Here is a 20,527-nt window from a genome sequence, read left to right as displayed (position 1 = left end):
AACTTAAATCTTTGTTATATACAATATACAATGTATATTCACTTTTTACTACCAACTGATAAATTAAAATAATCTTTACCATTCAGTGATAACAAGCAGTTTTTTTACATCTTAATATTTTATGATGTATTTAAATGAGTAGTTATTGTTGCAAACGCCATTAGAAATTTTAATTGAGATTAGTTTTGGAATAAGGGAAAGGGGGATGTGATTAAAAAAATTGGGTTCAATTTTTCTCATTTGAAATTTCATAAATAAAAAAGAAAATTTCTTCAAACATTTTTTTGAGAGGATTAATATTCAACAGCATAGTGAATTGCTCTAAGAGAAAACAAAAATTTTAAGTTCATAAGAACACATTCATTCTGTGTCAGAAACCTATGCTGTGTCAACTATTTAATCACAATCCAAATTTAGAGCTGAATCCAGCTTGAATGTTGTGTCCATACTTGCCCCAACCGTTCAGGGTTCAACCTCTGCGGTCGTATAAAGCTATGCCCTGCGGAGCATCTGGTTAAAATAGAAATCACTAACCTACCAAGATTTGGTTTTAAGGTAACTCTGAGTTTAAAACTACATTTAAGGAAGATAACTTTTTATGAATCAACAGAATGCCTTAAAATAAGGCATTGTGAAGCTATAGCGTTCCATTTTTATTATCACAGAATACGCTTTTCAGAGCAGACAACATCTCGTAATTATACAATTGAACATTTTTATGGACCATTAGTGGCTCTAATTATTTATATTTTATTAGATTTAAAAACAAATTCCTATTGATATTGCCGACCGTGCGAGGGCTGAAAAGCCAGTCAAGGTCGTTAAACACTTTCATATATATTGATATAGTTATATGTCTTTCATAATGAAGATAAGGAAAATTGAAAGGGAAAAAAAAACTTTTTGATTTGTATTTGTGACCTCTTGTTGTTGTTGTTGGTGTACACATATGTATTTATTAGTAATTTGGATTTTATTTTCTCAAATTTAGCATTTCCCCCCTTTTTTTCAGCAATTGAAGAAAAGACTGAATGGACTAGATGTAAAACCTGTTAAAGTGAAGGCTGTTGACACACATACATTTGCATTTGCCACATTTAGGTATGTAAATGTTATAGACTTTTTATGAAAGTGTAAACTCAGGACATGGTTACATCTAAACAAAACTTTTGTCATCTCAGAAAAGTGTTAAAGTTTCAATCAGGCTAATTGTTGAACCATTTCAGTTTATGAGAAACATATTAAATCTATGTACCGTAGTTTTTGTTATACTTCTAGAACTGATTATTACTCAGAACTAGATAATTTCATTTACAGTTGACTTTGACAGTATACTGGGAATTCATTTTTATTTTTGTGTATTCGGTATATTAATTTTCCTGTAAATTTGTTTTTGCGGTTGTACTAATTTCTCATGTTTCTTACAGAAATACAAAATTTATACAAAATTTTCATTTAGTTGGATATTTGAATTCATCGCTTATTTACACCCACAAAATCCATAAAAAAAATTGGTAACCCCCAAATAATATGTGCTGATTAGGGTATACTTTATCCTTTTAGGTTATCTGATAAGTTATTTTTGAAATGATTATTTGGTCATTGTTCTTTAAATTTGAAAGTAACAAGAGAATTACCTAAGGCATATGATATTATAAAAGAGAAATCATTTTAAAACCTAATCAATTACTAAAAGTATTTATTTGAAGTGTTTTAGGAGAATTTAGCAAGAAACATTTTGTACAGCAGGGGTTGAGTTCAATATTGTAGCGGCTACGTAGCTGCTATCAATATCTATGTAACAACTAGTCTATAGCTACATGTTCAATATTCAAAATCTACATAGCACTACGTAGCTGCTATGATATTGATCTCAACCCTGGTCAGTAGAGATGATTTAAGATATTTTGTAAGAAAGATTTAAATATTTTTCAGGAATGAGGAAGAAAGAGATGATGCCATAAAGAAGATAAAAGGACATGTATGGAAAGACAGAACATTAGATGCTAAGGTTTATTGTTTAAATCCTACAACCAATTACCATGATTGACCAATTTCCCCATCTTCATGCAGACATATTGTTTTTAGTATAGATAAGAAGATGTGGTATGAGTGCCAATGAGACAACTCTCCATATCCAAGTCACAATGTATAAAAACTTAACAATTATAGGTTTAAGTATGGCCTTCAACACAGAGCCTTGTCTGACAACAAAGAGCAAGCTATAAAGGGCCCGAAAATGACTAGTGTAAACAATTCAATCAAGAAAACCAATGGTCTAGTCTATATATAGAAAACAAGAAACGAGAAACACCTAAAAAACACACTTACAAACAATAGCCACTGAAGTTAATAAGATTACTAATTGTCATGTTTGCTGAGTTTGATTATAAAGTTTTCCATGTATTATTGAGGGTAGAAATGACTAACATTAAATGGTAATTTTTAGCTACCATTAGCTTCAAATTGGTTAAAATTTTAAGATAACATCAAGATATCTTTATCTTGATTTGTCAGAGGTGTTAAATAATTATGACTGGTTTCCTCAACATCCGTTTATTTATTATCTCAAAAATTACCGTTAATGTTTTTTGTCAAGATTTATATTAGCCTTGTTTGTCATGAAGGTACATTACAACCATCAATAGTGTACTATTTAAAAATGTGCTCAAATCTTCAATGTGGCATAGTTTTGACCAATTGAATGTTTGTTTTGCTGTGAATATTTACTCACAATAGAATAATATCCCTTGTAAAATATGAATTGCACCCACAAGCTATATAAATCTCTTCTTATGACAATACATTACAATAACTGCTAACTTGTGCAAAATAAAATACAAAACTTGCATATACTATGACATGGTATTTAATTTCTTAATCTTTCAAGATTTATCACTTATTTTGAGATACACAACATATAGTGCATTGACATTTAAAAAATTAAGTTATCTTTCTTTGTCCAGAATTGTAGTTGAATGAAATACACAATGCAATGTGTTATTTTTCTTTCCACTGATAAGTTAAAGTAATCTTTACCCATTAGGGCTTACAAACACTTTGATTTTATTTTATAGCTAGCTAGTGCTGCAGCAGATCCATTCCAGAAGATAAGAAGTAAAGATAATAGAGGTGTGATTTGCAGTTATTAATTTATAAAATGCATATATGATACATTCTTATGGACATGTTCTTTTGGTGTCAAATTTTAATCCTTATTTATAGTGACAGTCTATATAAAAAGGAAAATTAATTAAGGTTCAAAATAACAAATTTTACCCTGTGATTGTCATAATTGATTGCTTTTTTTATGTTTTGTTTATTGTTTAATATACAAATCAACAGGTTTTTTGTTTTTTTCGTTTGCACTATTTTACCTTTGTCATCCAAGGTCTTTTAAAGACTACTATACTGTTATGATGCTTATTAGTGTTAAGGATGTTCACTACTCTGTTTCAAAATAACAAGCTTTTTAAAAAACTGTTAAAAATTGATAGTATATAAATAAAGAAACTAAAAAAGTAGAAAAAAATTAAGTGTCTATTTGCTTGTTTTTGAGATATAAGCCATTGAAAATTTGGCGGGACATAATTCTCTCTATATTTTTCATACATTTAACATTGAAACCTTTTTTCTTTCAAAAACCATGAAACAATAACAAGGATTTTATAAGATTTTCAAAGATAACATTTTAAACTATATGTAATCAAATTCTGGAAAGAAAAGTAGGGGTTAATGGGCATATTTTTTTAATGGCACTACATGGATAAAACCAGAAGATTCCTAAAATCTGGCAAAAATCCTAAAACAAGAAGAGCAAACATCCTTAATTGTAGTCATATTTCTGTCTTTTTGTCTTTGATGGTTAGTTGTTTCATTTACACTAAACTACATCTTTTTTTTTTCTCTCTCTATTCAAGCAAGAGCTATTCAGTTCTAGGGCCTTTAATCTCATGATTTTATAGTACAATAGAGTTGTCTCATTGGCAATCATACCACAACTTCTTTTTATATATATAATGTTAACATGAATAAAAAGAGATAAAAAGAAGCAGAAGATACAAAAAGGTTTAAAAAAAAGTCTTAGAAAAACTAACAAAACCATAACAATATGAATAAAAATTGAAGACAAACTACTACTTGAATGTTTTACATACTACTAAGAAATGGAACTTTCACAATTGGAAAGCTGAAATCATCTCATTCACCCAGTTTTTCTGAGGCTCTTGGACCATTTATTGTATAGTACTCTATGTTATTACAGATCTCATATATGAAGTACTTTTAATTTGTTTGTCACTCTTGTTGGTCAACATTATAAACTTTCTAAATTGTTGTTTATTTGTGCAGACTTATATTGATAAAGATGATACTGTTACATTTATACTTATAATTGTTGGTTAGAATTTTTTTTATTCAGTTTATTCTTTTTTTTTAGCTGAAAAGTCAGCCAAACAAATAGCTGAAGAACTGTTACCAGTAGGAGAAAGGTACATATTTAAGATCGGAAAATAATTTTCTCTAAATCTGTAATAAAACTTCATCGGCAAAGTTTCCAGTAACATGATGTCATTATGAATATTAAAGCTTACAAATACTTCATCTTAACTTACTTTAGACATGACTGTAATAATTTTTCTTCTATGTAAATATAACATTAAAAAATGTGGTGCATGCTGAATAACCCATGTAGTGGTTAATTAAAGGTGTACACCACATTTTTATGCCCCACCTACGATAGTAGAGGAGCATTATGTTTTCTGGTCTGTACGTCCATTTGTCAGTCCGTCCGTTTGTTCATTTGTCTGTCCCGCTTCAGGTTAAAGTTTTTGGTCAAGGTAGGTTTTGATGAAGCTGTAGTCCAATCTTGAAATTGAAACTTAGTACACATGTACCTTATTATATGATCTTTCTAATTGTAAAGCAAAAATTAGACTTTTGACCCCAATGTCACAGTCCACTGAACATAGAAAATGGAAGTTCCCCTTTAAGGTTAAAGTTTTTGGTCTTAGTAGTTTTCGTTGAAGTTGAAGTCCAATCAACTTGAAACTTAGAACACATGTTCCCTATGGTATGATCTTTCTAATTTTAATGCCAAATTAGATTTTTTACCCAATTTCATGGTCCATTGAACATGGAAAATGATAGTGCAAGTGGGGCATCCGTGTGCTTTGGACACATTCTTGTTGGATATTTCAAAAAGATAGTAAAAATATCTGTCATTTTTTATAATTTAATCCTAAATTCTATTTTCAATCAGTAAATCATGAAAAAAACCCATTGACGAATAGAGGTTCCCATGACAAAATTATGTATATGAGCTTATACAGATAAGAAATGTTTAGACAATCAGAAGATGTGTTACATCCAAAATTAAATCATTATTTGTTACGTTAGAAAAATAGCTGGCTATGTGATTTTAATTTCTCATTTTGAATTAATGCTATAATGAGGGTCACTACTGGGGTTCTTCATTTCTATGTTTTTTGATTTTTTTTACCGTTTTTCTTCATAAGTTTTGTCCATTATTTGTATTCTCCATTTTGTTTTAGTCTATTTTTTTTCTTTCTATTTTTTTTTTTGGCTCTTTACTGTGCATTTTTGTTCATTTTTATGCCCCATCTACAATATGTTTTCTGGTCTGTGAGTCTGTTTGTCCGTCCGTTCGTTCATCCCTGCGTCAGTTCATCCCGCTTTGGGTTTAAGTTTTCTATTCTGTAAACTCCATCCACACTCCGTATGATGAAATAGCAGCAATTGTCAGGACAGCACTTTTTTTTATGTTAACCTGTTTTTATACGCCCGGGACGGGACGTATTATGGTATACCGTTGTCCGTCCGTCCGTCCGTCCGTCCGTCCGTCCGTCCGTCCGTCTGTCCGTCCGTCGTCCACACTTCGGACAATAACTCAAAAACACCTACACAAATTTCCATAAAACTTAGGTGAATTGTTTATATCTATTGATGTAAGCTCCCTTTCGTTTTTTTTTAATTTCAGATTTTAAGTTTTGGATTTATGGGGCTTTATTCATAAAAAAGGGGGGATTTTCAACACTTCGGACAATAACTCAAAAAGGCTTTCACCAATGTCCATGAAACTTTGGTGAATTGTTTATATCTATTGATGTAAGCTCCCTTTGGTTTTTTTTTAATTTCAGATTTTAAGTTTTGGATTTATGGGGCTTTATTCATAAAAAAGGGGGGATTTTCAACACTTCGGACAATAACTCAAAAAGGCTTTCACCAATGTCCATGAAACTTTGGTGAATTGTTTATATCTATTGATGTAAGCTCCCTTTCGTTTTTTTTATAAATTTCAGATTTTAAGTTTTGGATTTATGGGGCTTTATTCATAAAAAAGGGTGATTTTTAACACTTCGGACAATAACTCAAAAAGGCTTTCACCAATGTCCATGAAACTTTGGTGAATTGTTTATATCTATTGATGTAAGCTCCCTTTCAATTTTTATAAATTTCAGATTTTAAGTTTTGGATTTATGGGGCTTTATTCATAAAAAAAGGGTGATTTTTAACACTTCGGATAATAACTCAAAAAGGCTTTTACCAATGTCCATGAAACTTTGGTGAATTGTTTATATCTATTGATGTAAGCTCCCTTTCAATTTTTATAAATTTCAGATTTTACATTTCTGTGTTATGAATTTTTATGCTTAAAAAAGGGGGGATTTTTCCAATTTTGGGACAATAACTAACACTTTCACAAAATTTTATGTATGGATGAAAAATTAAAGACAACAAACTTAGTTAAATTTGAGGTAGCCTTAATAGTGCCAATTTTTTTGTGCATTTTTATTTATTAGGGGGGGGGGGGGGTATTTGACAGGGCTCACACTATTTCTAGTTGATCATATAAATTCATTTAAAGCATAAAAGACAAGTTAAAAGAGCAACGGGCGTATCATGCGCTAAAGCGCAGCCCTTTATTGTTTTTGGGGAAGACGGCTTCAAGCCGTCAATCCCCAATAGGTTTGACCAGAGTGACATTCCCTCACATCATTCATTTTGTTTTTATAGCGTGGAAAACCCCCCAACAAATCTTACTGAGAATGATGAGATGGGGAGACACAAATGAATAAATTGACTTTAAACACTTTTTTACACATTTCCCTTCTGTTTCTCTCGAAATTATCGTATATTGAGCTCTCCTTTACACTATTTACGTTTCTTTTACAATCCGGAAAAATCAGTATGACGAGATATATATTCTAAATATATCCAACCTACATTATATTTTATAGTGACGTCATTGTTGGAATGCCACACTACGCATAAGCAGGGATATCCTTCACTGGTTATTTAAATCATTCTCAAAGATTGTGCAATTATTAAAAAATAGTATTTGTTAAATTTAAACATAATGATGTTTGCTGTAGATGATTCAAACATCAACATGCAAAACTTTAATTTGTAGGTCAACAACTTTCAAAGTAAACAGGAAGTCCGAGGGGCTACATGAGATGGGGGAGAAAAACGATCTTTTCCATTTTTTTCTGTAAATCTCTGTTTTGAAAATCTTCCTCCAATTCAGGAGCACCTCAATTTATGAACTAATTATCCACTAAACATTTTTCTAAAATAAATACTTAAAATGTGACATTTAGTATATGACAAGTAGTCTTCCATTAAAACTAAATTTTGTGTACCAACATAATCATTGTAATAGTTACAAAAAAATTTACAAATGTTGCATTTTGTGGTTTAAACCTCTTTATTCATGAAATTTTACAAATATTTCAAAATGTAGGATTTGGAAACAAACTTCACACAGTTTACATCAATCATATTGTTATTTTTATTTGTACCTGTATCCCTGTGATGAGATATGTAACTGGGAACTTTATCAATGGAAATTTAAAACTGAATAGATTTTTCAGTCCTAACTTTCTTAAGAAAAAAATTTAAAATCTTAAGAGTACTGTCATGAAAAATGGAAAATGGCCCTAGCCTGCAGTTCAGACGTACACTATTAAGATTTCAAAAATAATTGTAGTTGTTGTTAAATGACAGAATTCAACTAGTTGGATTTTAGATACCTAACTATCAACTTTAATTGTATGTTTAGATTTAGAAGATGCAGATCTCTTCCATTGGTCTAAATTGAATTCTAAACTAGAGAAACGAAATTACATTAAACAACAATTGATTCCAATAGTGTCAACCTTCCACATGTTCTAGCTGTTCTTTTTTTTTCATTCTTTATATGAAGACTATTAAAAGATAACCCCCCCCCAAAAAAAAAATGAAATAGAAACAAGGGCCGTCTTTCCCCTCAGAGCTATTCAGCTCTTTGATTTTTCAAGGTGTTGTTAACTGTTATCTGAGATAAATTTAAACTGTTAACTGTTTTCAACCCACTGTGTTAACTGTTATCAGCATTTTTGCATATGTTGTTAACTGTTTTTGCTAAAGTCGAGGTGTTGTTAACATGTTAACAGACCCACTATCCCCCCCCACCTTGCAAGGTGGATTTGAGATTTTACATTGTAGTCTCAGAACATATTTTTATTCCCCACCTGAGAGCATTATGTTTTTCTGTATGTGTGTCCATTCATATGTTAGTCCTTTCTTCCATCTACCCGTCCGTCCATCTGTCTCGCTTCAGGTTAAAGTTTTTGGTCAAGCAGGGGTCAAGAAATTTTGTTGTAGCTCACTAGCCCAGGGCTAATTGGTAGCAGGATTTTACTAGCCCTGCTGGAAGAACTACTAGCCCAGCAAAACTGACCTGCTAGCCCTAGTATGCCTTACATATTCAGTTTGCTGCAATAACAATGAATTCTATAAAGTTAACAATTTTTATCCATTGTACAGTAGATTTTTGCAAATTGGATACCCAAAACTTATGTTAGCAAAATCTATCCAATTACTGGCATTAGCAGATATATTCAATTAATTGATAATTGAATATTCACTGAATATTCTGTAATAATGAGTTGACCAAATCCCGAAATGATACAAGTCTTGACCACTGCTATACAAGGGTATATAAAGTATTGGTGGGTTTTTATCAGATACATCAACACGTTTTCTTGTCCGAACCTTGGTCAGCTTGCCCTAAGCTAATTTTGGGCTCTAAAAATATTACAACCTGAGCACAGTCTCTAAACTGAAATTGTATTTGTTATAAATCTTATTTCTTTAAAAATCGAATTCATTTGAATATCAATGAAGATTATCATGATCGATGAAAATTTATTGCATCAAGTTTAAGTTTTCTGAAGACTGTTAATGTTTAGATCATGGTTCTGGAGACTTCTTCACAGTATGTAAACAAAAACAAAATGGCGTCCATAACTTGTGCACATGTTTCAAAAGTTATATCTGACAAAATTAAGTCAGGTTTCTGCTGTCAAAAAGGATTCACATTTATATTGCAATATATTATTCAGAAGGAGGTACAATCAGATTGCAGAAGCAATGTACAATAACCCCTGTACTGATACATCGATATTGAAAGTACGGGATCCATCCAGATTTATTTGTTCTATTTTATAACTTGTACAAAATCAGTTCAAATTCTGGGAATCTCCGATGACGTAGTGGAATCTTATTGGCTAAGATAGAAAAGTGATGAGGGGAGTTTCCCCTTTCTATTTTAGAAACGCCAAAATTTTTTTGTCACTAGTCCGTCGGGCATATTGGGTTACAAGTTTTGGTTGCCCAAGGCCTAAATGCTGTAGTCCCGGGCGTCGGGCTAGTGGATTTTTTAACCCCTGTCAAGGTAGATTTTGATGAAGTTGAAGTCCATTCAACTTGAAACTTAGTTCACATGTTCTCTATAATATGATCATTCTAAATTTAATGCCAATTTCACAGTCTACTGAACATAAAAAATGATAGTGCAAGAGGGGCATATGTGTACTATCATGGACACATTCTTGTTTAAGTCATAACTTGAGGAATATTGGGAAACAAAAATTGTTATCATACATGTTTAGATGTTTATTGTTTGTCTGTTTCAGGTTGAAAAATTCTGTGACACCTTTGTGGAATGTTCCTTATGAAGAGCAGCTAAAGGTATATTAAATAAGATGTATAGTGAACTGTGAAACTAAATGATAATAGTTACAGCATTTTATTCTTCAAAAGTTTTAACTGTAATTTCAATATTGATGATAATTTTCAGTAACTCTCCTTTTCTTGTAATATTTGAGGGTCTTTAGGACTGTTTCATGAAAATTATACAGATTTGACTACATGTAAAATGATCAAAAATTAGGAGGTGTGGTATGATTGCCAACAAGACAAGTATCTACCTAAAACAAGAGTAGAAGGTGAATAGTTAAATGTTCAAATTTTCTTTTGATACATATAAATTGATGTGAGTCAGCACCAGAAACTGAAAAGACAAAATGATTTTAATGATGTTTGCTTCTCTTGTTTTTGAATTTTTGACAAATTTTTTGGAATCCTCTGGTTTTATCCATGAATAAATTCATGATCTTTTTGAAACAAAATAAGCGGCCAATGTTCATGATGTTAAAAGTATAAAAATCTAGAGAGAATCATTTCCCACCAATTTTTTTTAGTTCTTTTATTTATAAACTATATATAAAAATATAGTTTAAGAACAGTCATTTAAAAAGCTTGTTATTTTGAAACAAAGTAGCAAAAATCCTTTATGCTACATTTGTTGTATGTTGTGCAATCAGAATTAATCTTAACAATTTTTTTCATTAGAATTGTGGTGTTTTTTAAATTACTTTCAGACAAAGTTTGAAGAAATAGAAGAAGCATTAAAGAATGTAGCCACCCAAGTTCTCAAAAACATACACTTTGATAAAACCAATACTGATTTGAAAGACTGGATTACTGCACAAAGGTAAATAATTAAGTAACACAAACTCTTAGCTGACATGATTTATATAGACATTTATGATTTGTCTTGACCTGACCTAGAAGTAGGTCAAATTACACTTAATGTCTTTATGAATGGTTATTTTAAGTGTATTTTGAAATGAATTAAATCCATGTAGTCTAGTTACAAGGCTATATGCATAAGAAACAATCTCAGGGTATTAGTTTTTTTATTTCAAAGTATATACCCTGTAATAACAATACATTATGTTAATGGATGTAATCTAATTAATAACAAGATAGCTTTAAACTGTTCTGAAAAAAGAAACTTTACTTTCCGAGCATTTCAATATCAATAAAAGAATGATTTACAATTGCATTATTAAAGTTTGGAGATAGTGATCTCAAATTCTATTGTTTTATGAATTTAAATAATTACTAAAATCTAATCATAGTTTATATGTTAGGGGTACATGTCAGTTTAACAGATTTCCTCTGACCTTGGCCTCATTATTATGGTTTATTGGTCAATGTTACTATATTTTGTATTTGTCAGTTTTTTTAAATAGCATTATCAATAGGTCAGCCGTATTTTGTGTACAAAAATATTGTAAGGTGTTATTCAAAAACCATAGCACGAAAAGAGGCGGGAAATATCGTTACCAAAAAAAAATAAAACTAACAAAGACTTTACACAAAAGTTGCAAATAAAACAAATTACTGCAATATGAACACATTAAAAAAAATTGTAATCTCCAGCGTCTGTTGACTTTGATCCTCTTCAACAAAACTAGTTTTTTTTAAATGCAGAAATTAATTTTCTCTGCACAGGTATTGCTAAGACTATCACAAATTGTTTAGAAGTAATCTTTTAGACCTGTAATGTCCATTTGCATGTCACCTCTGTATAACTATCAATTATAAAAGTGGGCTAGATAAATAAAAGCAACAGTTGTATTCCGCTGTTCGAAAGTCATAAATCTATTGAGAGAAAACAAATCCGGGTTACAAACTAAAACTGAGGTAAACACAAAAACTATAAGAGGAAAACAACAAAACAACAGAAACACTTAAGTGCAAAAAAAACCAACAATGTCTGTCTGACAGAATTTATCTGACCTTGACCATATTATCATGGATCTATAAACTTGTTAAGTTTCTGAGATATTTGTGGTCAAACCTTTATCCTTAAGACTTTCAACATAAAATTAATGGTCAGATTAGCAGTCAAGACATTTCAGTGTGTACACACTTGTGTCTTTTAAAAAGCTCTCTCATATATTCCTATATGATATTAATTTAGTCTGAAATCAGAGCAATTTGAAAGAGCAAAGTTTACACCAACCCAAATTTATTAACCATATTTTGTCTTAATCTAATATAATTAAAAAGATGATTTTATTTTACAGAAAACTTTACAATGGAAAATGCTGTGAATTATTACCCATAAAGCCCTCTGTAAGTTTTTCCATAGAAATTATTTAGTTCATGAATTATAATGTATATGACAAAAGTAAAATAACAAAAATACCTCACTCCAAGTAAGATTCAAAGATTAAGTCCATTTATAATCAAATTGCAAAATCAAAAGCTCAAACACATCAAACTAATGGATAACAGCTGTATATTTCTGACTTGGTACAGGCACTTTTTATGTACACAATGGTGGTTTAAACCTTGTTTTATAGCTAGCTAAACCTCTCACTTGCAAAACAGTTGCATACAATTCCAATATATTGACAACGATGTGTGAACCAAACAAATAGACATAATAAGTTCATTGCAAAAATAGGGGTACAGCAGTCAACATTTTGTTATAATCTTTATCACAAATTATATGTCAACAAAGAAAATCAAACAATACTATAGAGCATGACTTTTTTTGTGCTTTTTTATCAAAACAGTGTTGTACAGAACTATACAGCTTGTTGCCCAAATCATTTTAAATTTTATTTGAGTAGACAAATAACAAGAATATAAGTAAAAAAACAAAAATGTTAAACTTAAGTCTTTTGTTATGAATGCATCAAAAAATAAAATATCAAGGACATGAATTGCTGTGAAGGTTGATATATATATATATATATATATATAGATAGAAGTCAATCCAAATGACATAATATTACTTGATATTTTTTTAATACATGTATTGATAATGACAAGTTATTTTTTGGTGGTCCAAAATTTCACTTTGCTTATGCTGATGGGGTAAAGTTTTAGTCTGCACCAGCTTTCTACTTCTTAACAAGAACATTATATTTTAAATGCTAATTTCTGTCCGATTCAAAATAACAACACTTTAATGAACAATAAAATTGAGAATGGAAATGGGGAATGTGTCAAAGAGACAACAACCCGACCATAGAAAAAACAACAGCAGAAGGTCACAAACAGGTCTTCAATGTAGCGAGAAATTCCCGCACCTGGAGGCTTCCCTCAGCTGGCCCCTAAACAAATATATACTAGTTCAGTGATAATGAACGCCATACTAATTTCCAAATTGTACACAAGAAACTAAAATCATGCATCTTTACCACACAACCCACAACTATTGGTATCACAATGATAATAATGAATCCACAGTATGTAGGTTTCATTTAACATTTAAAGTCTGTCATTTAAAGAGGGTCTGAATGGGGTGTAGAGAATAATTGGCAAAATGTGCAGAATTAAGGGCTTAAAATATACATAATACTGAAAAATAGACCAACTGAATAATAAAAAATAATGGAATGTTTAAATAGAAAGAATAAAGTAAAGAATGAGTATAAAAGATGAATAATTTTCTAAAAAATGAAATAATGAAGAAATTGAAGGTCCCCCATCCAGACCCTCAACACAGTATTTTTTTTAATATTTTTACAGCCTGTAAAAGAAGGATACAGAAATAAATGTGAATTTACAATTGGCAAAGATGTCAATGGGCAAGGTAGGCAATAGATGTTAGAATTTTAGCTATCTCTTTCTATTGGTTCATATATGAAAATAGGCAAGTTCATCAGGGGAAATAACAGGCTTTTATATTGTTTAAGAGAGATAGAATGTACCAAAAGGATAATTATACTCATAAGGCGAAAACAAGCTGACAATTCCAGGGCAAAAGACAAAAAGACAAAACAACAATAAAATTGAGAATAGAAATGGGGATGTATACAAAACGCAACATAACTTATTCTAATGCAATAACATTTGTAACGTTCATTTTGATTGGATAACGTCACTTATTTACATGTCATCAATTGACAATTGATGCTATGGCACGTACGAGCAAGTGCAGACGGCATATGACAGATTTTAAATACATGTTTTAACGTTGTTTTCTGTCGGTTTCATTAAAATGGAGATAACAATATTGTATTTTAAGCTCCCATGGCATCAATTGGGGATTTGATGGTCGCAAATACCCGTTTACTATCTCCGCTAACGTGTCGCCAGTAAACTTAATTTGCGACCATCAAATCCCCAATTGATGCCGTCGGAGCTTAAAATACAATACAGTTATCTCCTAAATCTAGTGAACCAAAGCCGTTGTTTTTATTTCTGGCAGAGGCACAAACTAGAAAATTAAAGACTGAGCAACATGAACCCCACCAAAAACTGGGGGTGATCTCAGGTTCTCCAGAAGGGTAAGCAGATATTGCTCTCTCCTCTTAAATACATGACATACATTGATAGGTTATATTAAGTGAACAGACATCACAAAATTGATAATTGTTTCTTATTTAACCCTAAGACATGTAGATCACTAAAATTAATACCATCGGGCACATTAATGTACTAACCCTGATTCTTGACCAAATGTGAAATTTAGAAATAGAAACACATTTACAAGTCCTATGCAAGACTTTTAACAATGAAAATAAAACAGACATTGAAAAATTATAAAGCACAAAGAATAACGCAGTAAACTGACTAACTTTATAGTTGTTGGTACTTTATTAGTCGGGGGAAAGAAATTAACATTCTTTTGTAAGCCTTGCCGAATCTGCTAAAAAGACCTATGGCTATCATCTAGTCCAATATTAAGCAAGTTTGAGTGTTATAATGCTCCACAGCTATTAATTGAAAAATATGATATTTCTTTTTAATATACACGAATGAGGGGGGATAGGATGGGTCCTGAACCCGAAATCCCGGGCTTAAAAACACGAAATCCCGAGGTCCCGAATTTAAATAAAGTAAATCCCAACATCCTGAAATCCGAAAAAAAGAATTCCCGGATCCCGAAAGGGTCAATCCCGAAATCCCGAGCTTAAAAACACCCGATCCCGGAGTCCCGATAAAGGTCCTACCCCCCCTCACGAATGCACACTACAATTAATGATGGACATCAATTGTTTTATCAGGGAAAAATCAGTGTACACAACATGTTCTCTTCTTACATGAAGGTATACATAGACATTCATGTAAGTTTGGAATGGGTCCCTTTTTTATTTGTCAAAGATATCATTGGAAATTATTCCACATCAGATATTTATGCTAAATCAAAGCATAGGTCTGAAATATTCAAACATATTTTGATAGCAGCTGTAAATTTATTAAATCATGTGGGCAAGTTTATACTTGTTATTGACAGTATTAATTAAATCAGTTCCTTAAATATGCATTTATACTAATTGCAGAGAAAACAGTTGGATTTAGGTTTGGTATGTACAAAGATGGTACCAATTCAGTAGGAGAACCTTATGATTTACTTATTATACCAGACACTATGAAGAAAGTTGTTAAGGTATTACAGGTTAATCTTAACAAGAAAGAAAATTCAGTTATTGATTGTGGATTGTATAGCTCCGATTATTTTAATGCAACTTTTTGGAATTTTGAATCCTCAATGCTCTTCAACTTTGTACTTGTTTGGCTTTATAAATATTTTGATATGATCGTCACTGATGAGTCTTATGTAGACGAAACGCACTTAGGCGTACAAAACTATAATCCTGGTACCTTTGATAACTAATTCTACTGCTTAGTTTGTTTCCATGCAGTTACTTTGGAACTATTCCACAAATGCTTCAAAGATTAAATATGTTCTTACAATCGAATCTGTTGTTAGCAAATATATGTCATGTCAAGGTACATAAAATTTTATGAAACATTGGCAGAATTTCTGTTATGATTAAGTGAAAAAAAAAAAAAAAAGTAATATCAAATGTACATGTAGGTACACTTTAGAATTTGCATTTTAGAATGTAAATATTCAAGTTTTGATAAGAAAATTTTAGTCAAAATAATAAAATGGATCAACTAGTATTATCACAACAATAAGATGATAAAAAAAACCAACAAAAAAAACACTAATATTTTCTTTTGCATGTAATGAGATAAAAAATGCTTATTTTGATATATACATTGTAAATGCATGTAAGTGATGGGTGTTTCAGAAAAAACATATTAGTGTCATGATGAAAGGTAGAAATATCTGTATATATATATATATTTTTTGAGGTGATTTATTATGTTAAAGTTAGTTTTACAGAATACTTGTGAGATTCAGTTAATTTTTAGTTATACAGAACACTTGTAATATTCATTTTAACAATGAAAAGAGTTATTTCCCTTAGACTGTTGTATTTTTAGCAGTCATGGACAATAGTAAAAAAAATAAAAAAATAATGTATTTTGGAACTATGATTATTGTTTAATCTATCATGTTTATAGAAACATTAACCAAACTGTGTAATTATAATACATTTTGTAGAAGGTTTTCAGGCTAACAAGAAGGTTTATTATACAATTGACAATAGCAAATATTAAAAAATGAACAGAATTCATAAAAAATTGTCAATTTCCTCATGGAATGTACATGGCCTTGGGGATAAAATGAAAGACCCAATGTTTCTGGATTTTTTAAATAAAGATATAAATATACTGTTAGAAACCTGGAAGGGGGGGTCAGAAGATTTTAAAATTGAAGGCTATAACATTATCTCTAAAGTACGCAAGAAAACAAAAAAAGCCAAAAGACATAGTGGAGGCATTATAGTCATGATTAAAAAACAATTTTACAAGGGGATTACTTATCTAAAAGATGCTACGTCATCCCAGAATAGATTATGGTTAAAGCTTGACAAGTATTTCTTTGGACTTAAACAAGATATATATCTTTGTGCTGTTTATATTCCCCCTTTTTCATCAGCACATTATGATAGTGACTTGGAAAATCTTGAAAATGAAATTAGTTCATTTTCTATTGAAGGACAAATTATTTTAATAGGGGATTTTAATTCTAGGACTGCAATGAAAGCAGATTACATAGAAAATGACTCAGATGAAATAAATAATTTTGATGGTATTGACCTTCTTTCAGATAGCTATATAACTGATATTGATATCAGAAGAGTAAACCAAGATAGCACTTTGAATACATTGGTGAATAAATTACTTGAATTATGTTCGTCCTCAAGGCTTGGTATACTTAATGGTCGTTTTTTGGGAGATTCCCTGGGATATTTTACTTATATGTGTAATACTGGGTTCAGTACAGTTGATTATGCTATTGCAAGTGAGAGTCTCCTGCCTGAGGTAAAATACTTTAAAACAAATGACTTTACATATTTATCAGATCATGTTCAAATAAACTTATATATGAATTGTTCTATTATATCAGATACATGTATGAAGAAATGTTTAGATGAGAAGAGATGGCATTTGATAAAATCATACAAATGGACAGAATTGTCATCTTCAAAATTAATTGATGTTCTATTAACAGAAAATGTTAAAAAGGAAATTTTAGATTTAGAGATGGAACATTTTGATAGCAATAAACTAGGCGTTGATGGTGCAACTGAAAAACTAACCAAAATTTTACAAACTATTGCAGAAAATACATGTAAAGTCATATCTAAACCAACAAAAAAGAAAAAGAAAAAAATTAAACAAGTATGGTCAGATAATGTAGTATATGAAACAAAAAGACAAATAAACTATTTAGGAAATAAAATCAAGAATAACTTAAATGACAAAAGTTTAAAATCTAAATATTTTGAATTATGTAAAAAACTAAAAAAAATGATTAAACAGAAAAAATTTGAATATCACCAAAAACTTTATAAATCACTTTCAGATAATTTAAAAAATAATCCAAAAGAATACTGGAATGTTCTAAAGGCAATAAAAAAGAAACCAAATATTGAAGAAGATATTCCTGAAATTTTAATGAATGAAAATAAAATCATAAAACATTTTCAGGATCAGGGTACACCAGCCTCATATGATAAATCCTTTGTAAATAAACTGGAACGTGAACTAAACATTATAGAAGATAATATTGAATTGAATATGGAAACTGATGCACCAATTACATTTGCTGAAGTAAAACTGGTCATTTCAAACCTTAAAGTAAACAAATCAGCAGGTCCAGATAGAATTGTGAATGAAATACTCAAACACTCACAACCTGTGATAATTAATTCTATTGTAAAAGTTTTTAATTTGATTTTAAAGACAGGTAATTATCCAGATTCTTGGAAATTATCTTTCATGATCCCTTTACATAAAAAAGGTGACAAGTTAGACCCTAATAATTATAGAGGCATTTCTCTTATAAGTAATCTACCAAAAATTTTTAATGCCATATTAAATAATAGGCTAATCAAGATTGTTGACAAACAATTAAGTGATTGTCAGTTTGGTTTCAGAGAAAATCACAGAACAGCTGATAGCATCTTTTTATTAAAGTCCTTGATTAATAAATATTTACATAAAGAGAAAAAAAAGATTTATGCCTGCTTCATAGATCTGAAAAAGGCTTTTGATTCAGTATGGAGAACTGCTTTACTTTATAAATTATGTAAAATGGGAGTTGGCAAGTCTTTTTATAGAGTTATAAAACAACAATACTTAAATACTAAATCATCTTTAAAATATAAAGATTATGTATCAGAATATTTTAATATTGCTAGAGGGGTTAAACAGGGAGACACACTAAGTCCCACTTTATTTAATGTCTTTATAAATGATATTGTAAAAAATTTTGAGGGAAATGATTCAAGTCCCCTTAAGCTTATAAATAGTAAGGTAGGATGCCTTCTTTTTGCGGATGATCTTTTAATCCTGTCAGAATCAAAAGAGGGTCTACAAAACAGTTTAAATAACGTTAAATTATATTGTAACAAATGGCAACTCTCTTTGAATACAAACAAAACTAAATCCATGATTTTTAGTCAGTCAAAACATAAAAGTGAAACATCACATATTTACTATGAGAATAAAGCCATAGAGAGTGTAACAGAATATTCATTTTTGGGAATGTTGATAAAATGTAATGGAAATTTATCACAAAGTACTTTAGAGCTGACAAAAAAAGCAAAAAAAGTATTTTTTGCAATAAAATCATATACTAAATCATTGAATAATCTACCTATAAAAGTAGCAAATAATCTTTTTGATTCTTTAGTAAAACCAATTATGACCTATAATTCAGAAGTAACATATTTGGATACATATATTTCTTTTCATCGAGCCAAAAGCAGAGCCTTAACTTCAGGAAAAGAAATTAATCAACTTGATTTTATAGACAAAACCCCCATAGAAAATATGCATCTTAAATTTTGTAAATCTACCCTAGGGATAAGAAAAAATGCATCCAATTTAGGAGCAAGAGTTGAATTAGGAAGATTGCCTATAGAATGTTTTATTAAAACACAAACCCTTTTATATTTAGCTAGACTATATAATAATAATATTAATCCATTGTTAAAGGAAGCTTTTTCTCTAGCACAGTCTCTAGATTTGACAGGAACTTACTCATGGTATACATATGCTAAAAATATTGTTAAAGAGACTAACGTTGACCTTAATATTCTTTCTACTTGTAAGGACATAAAAGATGTAAATAAAATAAAAAACGATATAAAGTTAAAAATGAAAAATAGATATGAAGATTTAATTCAAAATAAATTTCAAAACATCGATGATAAAAGTAAATTTTTTCTCTATAAAAAACTTAAAAAAGATTACAAACTATAATATTATCTAAATACATCTAATTTTCAGATAAGGAGATTAATCACTAAATTTAGAATAAGTGATCACTCCCTCTTGATTGAAAAGGGGAGATATTTTAAAATCCCAAGAGAGGAACGCCTTTGCCATAAATGTAAAATACTAGAGGATGAGAAACATTTTTTACTATATTGTGAGTATAATAAAACTCTAAGAAATGACTTTTTTCATCACATATGTACAGAAAATAATAACTTTAATAATTTAAATGAAGACGAAAAAAATCCTTATTTACTAAATCCATCATCGCCTTTACAAACAAATAAGTTAGGATCCTTCTTGAAAAAGTCATTAGAACTGAGGGCAGGGGACTCTTAACAACTTGTTTGTTGTTATAAATTTTAATGCTGTTGATATTTTGTATGTTTAATATGTATGTATATATGTTTATTGTGTTTATTGTATTAATATATGTTGGTCACAAACTGTAAAGTTTATATGACAATAAAATATTTGATTTGATTTGATTTGATAAAGTCAGAAGCAAACATTTGAAAATATCTTTTTCATTTTCAGTATTTCTGTGATAGATTGACTTAGTTTTTTACAGATAACATTTACATATAGTCTAGAATTAAATACTTTTTGACGTGAAAAATTTGTTAACCTACATTGATTGTTATGAAACTTTGACAAAAGCCAATCTTCAAGACCACAAAATAGCATCAAAGACAAAAATATATATATTTTTTTTAATTCTGTATTC

The 20,527-nt window shown here is 30.1% G+C and overlaps 1 protein-coding gene across 3 annotated transcripts in view; it reads left to right on the top strand.

The window, feature by feature from the left end:
* LOC143076020 (tRNA (uracil-5-)-methyltransferase homolog A-like) overlaps window positions 1-20,527 on the top strand; it is a 39,257-nt gene that overhangs the window by 5,899 nt on the left and 12,831 nt on the right. For all 3 annotated transcript variants that reach the window (XM_076251632.1, XM_076251631.1, XM_076251630.1), the window contains exons 5-13: window positions 1,013-1,101; window positions 1,936-2,011; window positions 3,078-3,132; window positions 4,439-4,490; window positions 9,981-10,035; window positions 10,728-10,840; window positions 12,225-12,273; window positions 13,681-13,744; window positions 15,438-15,544. In XM_076251632.1, the coding sequence (XP_076107747.1) occupies window positions 1,013-1,101; window positions 1,936-2,011; window positions 3,078-3,132; window positions 4,439-4,490; window positions 9,981-10,035; window positions 10,728-10,840; window positions 12,225-12,273; window positions 13,681-13,744; window positions 15,438-15,544 (660 nt within the window). The remainder of the gene's footprint in view (window positions 1-1,012; window positions 1,102-1,935; window positions 2,012-3,077; window positions 3,133-4,438; window positions 4,491-9,980; window positions 10,036-10,727; window positions 10,841-12,224; window positions 12,274-13,680; window positions 13,745-15,437; window positions 15,545-20,527) is intronic.

This window comes from Mytilus galloprovincialis, chromosome 5 (assembly GCF_965363235.1).
Source record: "Mytilus galloprovincialis chromosome 5, xbMytGall1.hap1.1, whole genome shotgun sequence".
NCBI classification, from domain to species: Eukaryota; Metazoa; Mollusca; class Bivalvia; order Mytilida; family Mytilidae; genus Mytilus; species Mytilus galloprovincialis.
The sequence above is the reverse complement of the archived record's forward strand: the minus strand, read 5'-3'. Positions and strand labels throughout refer to the sequence as shown.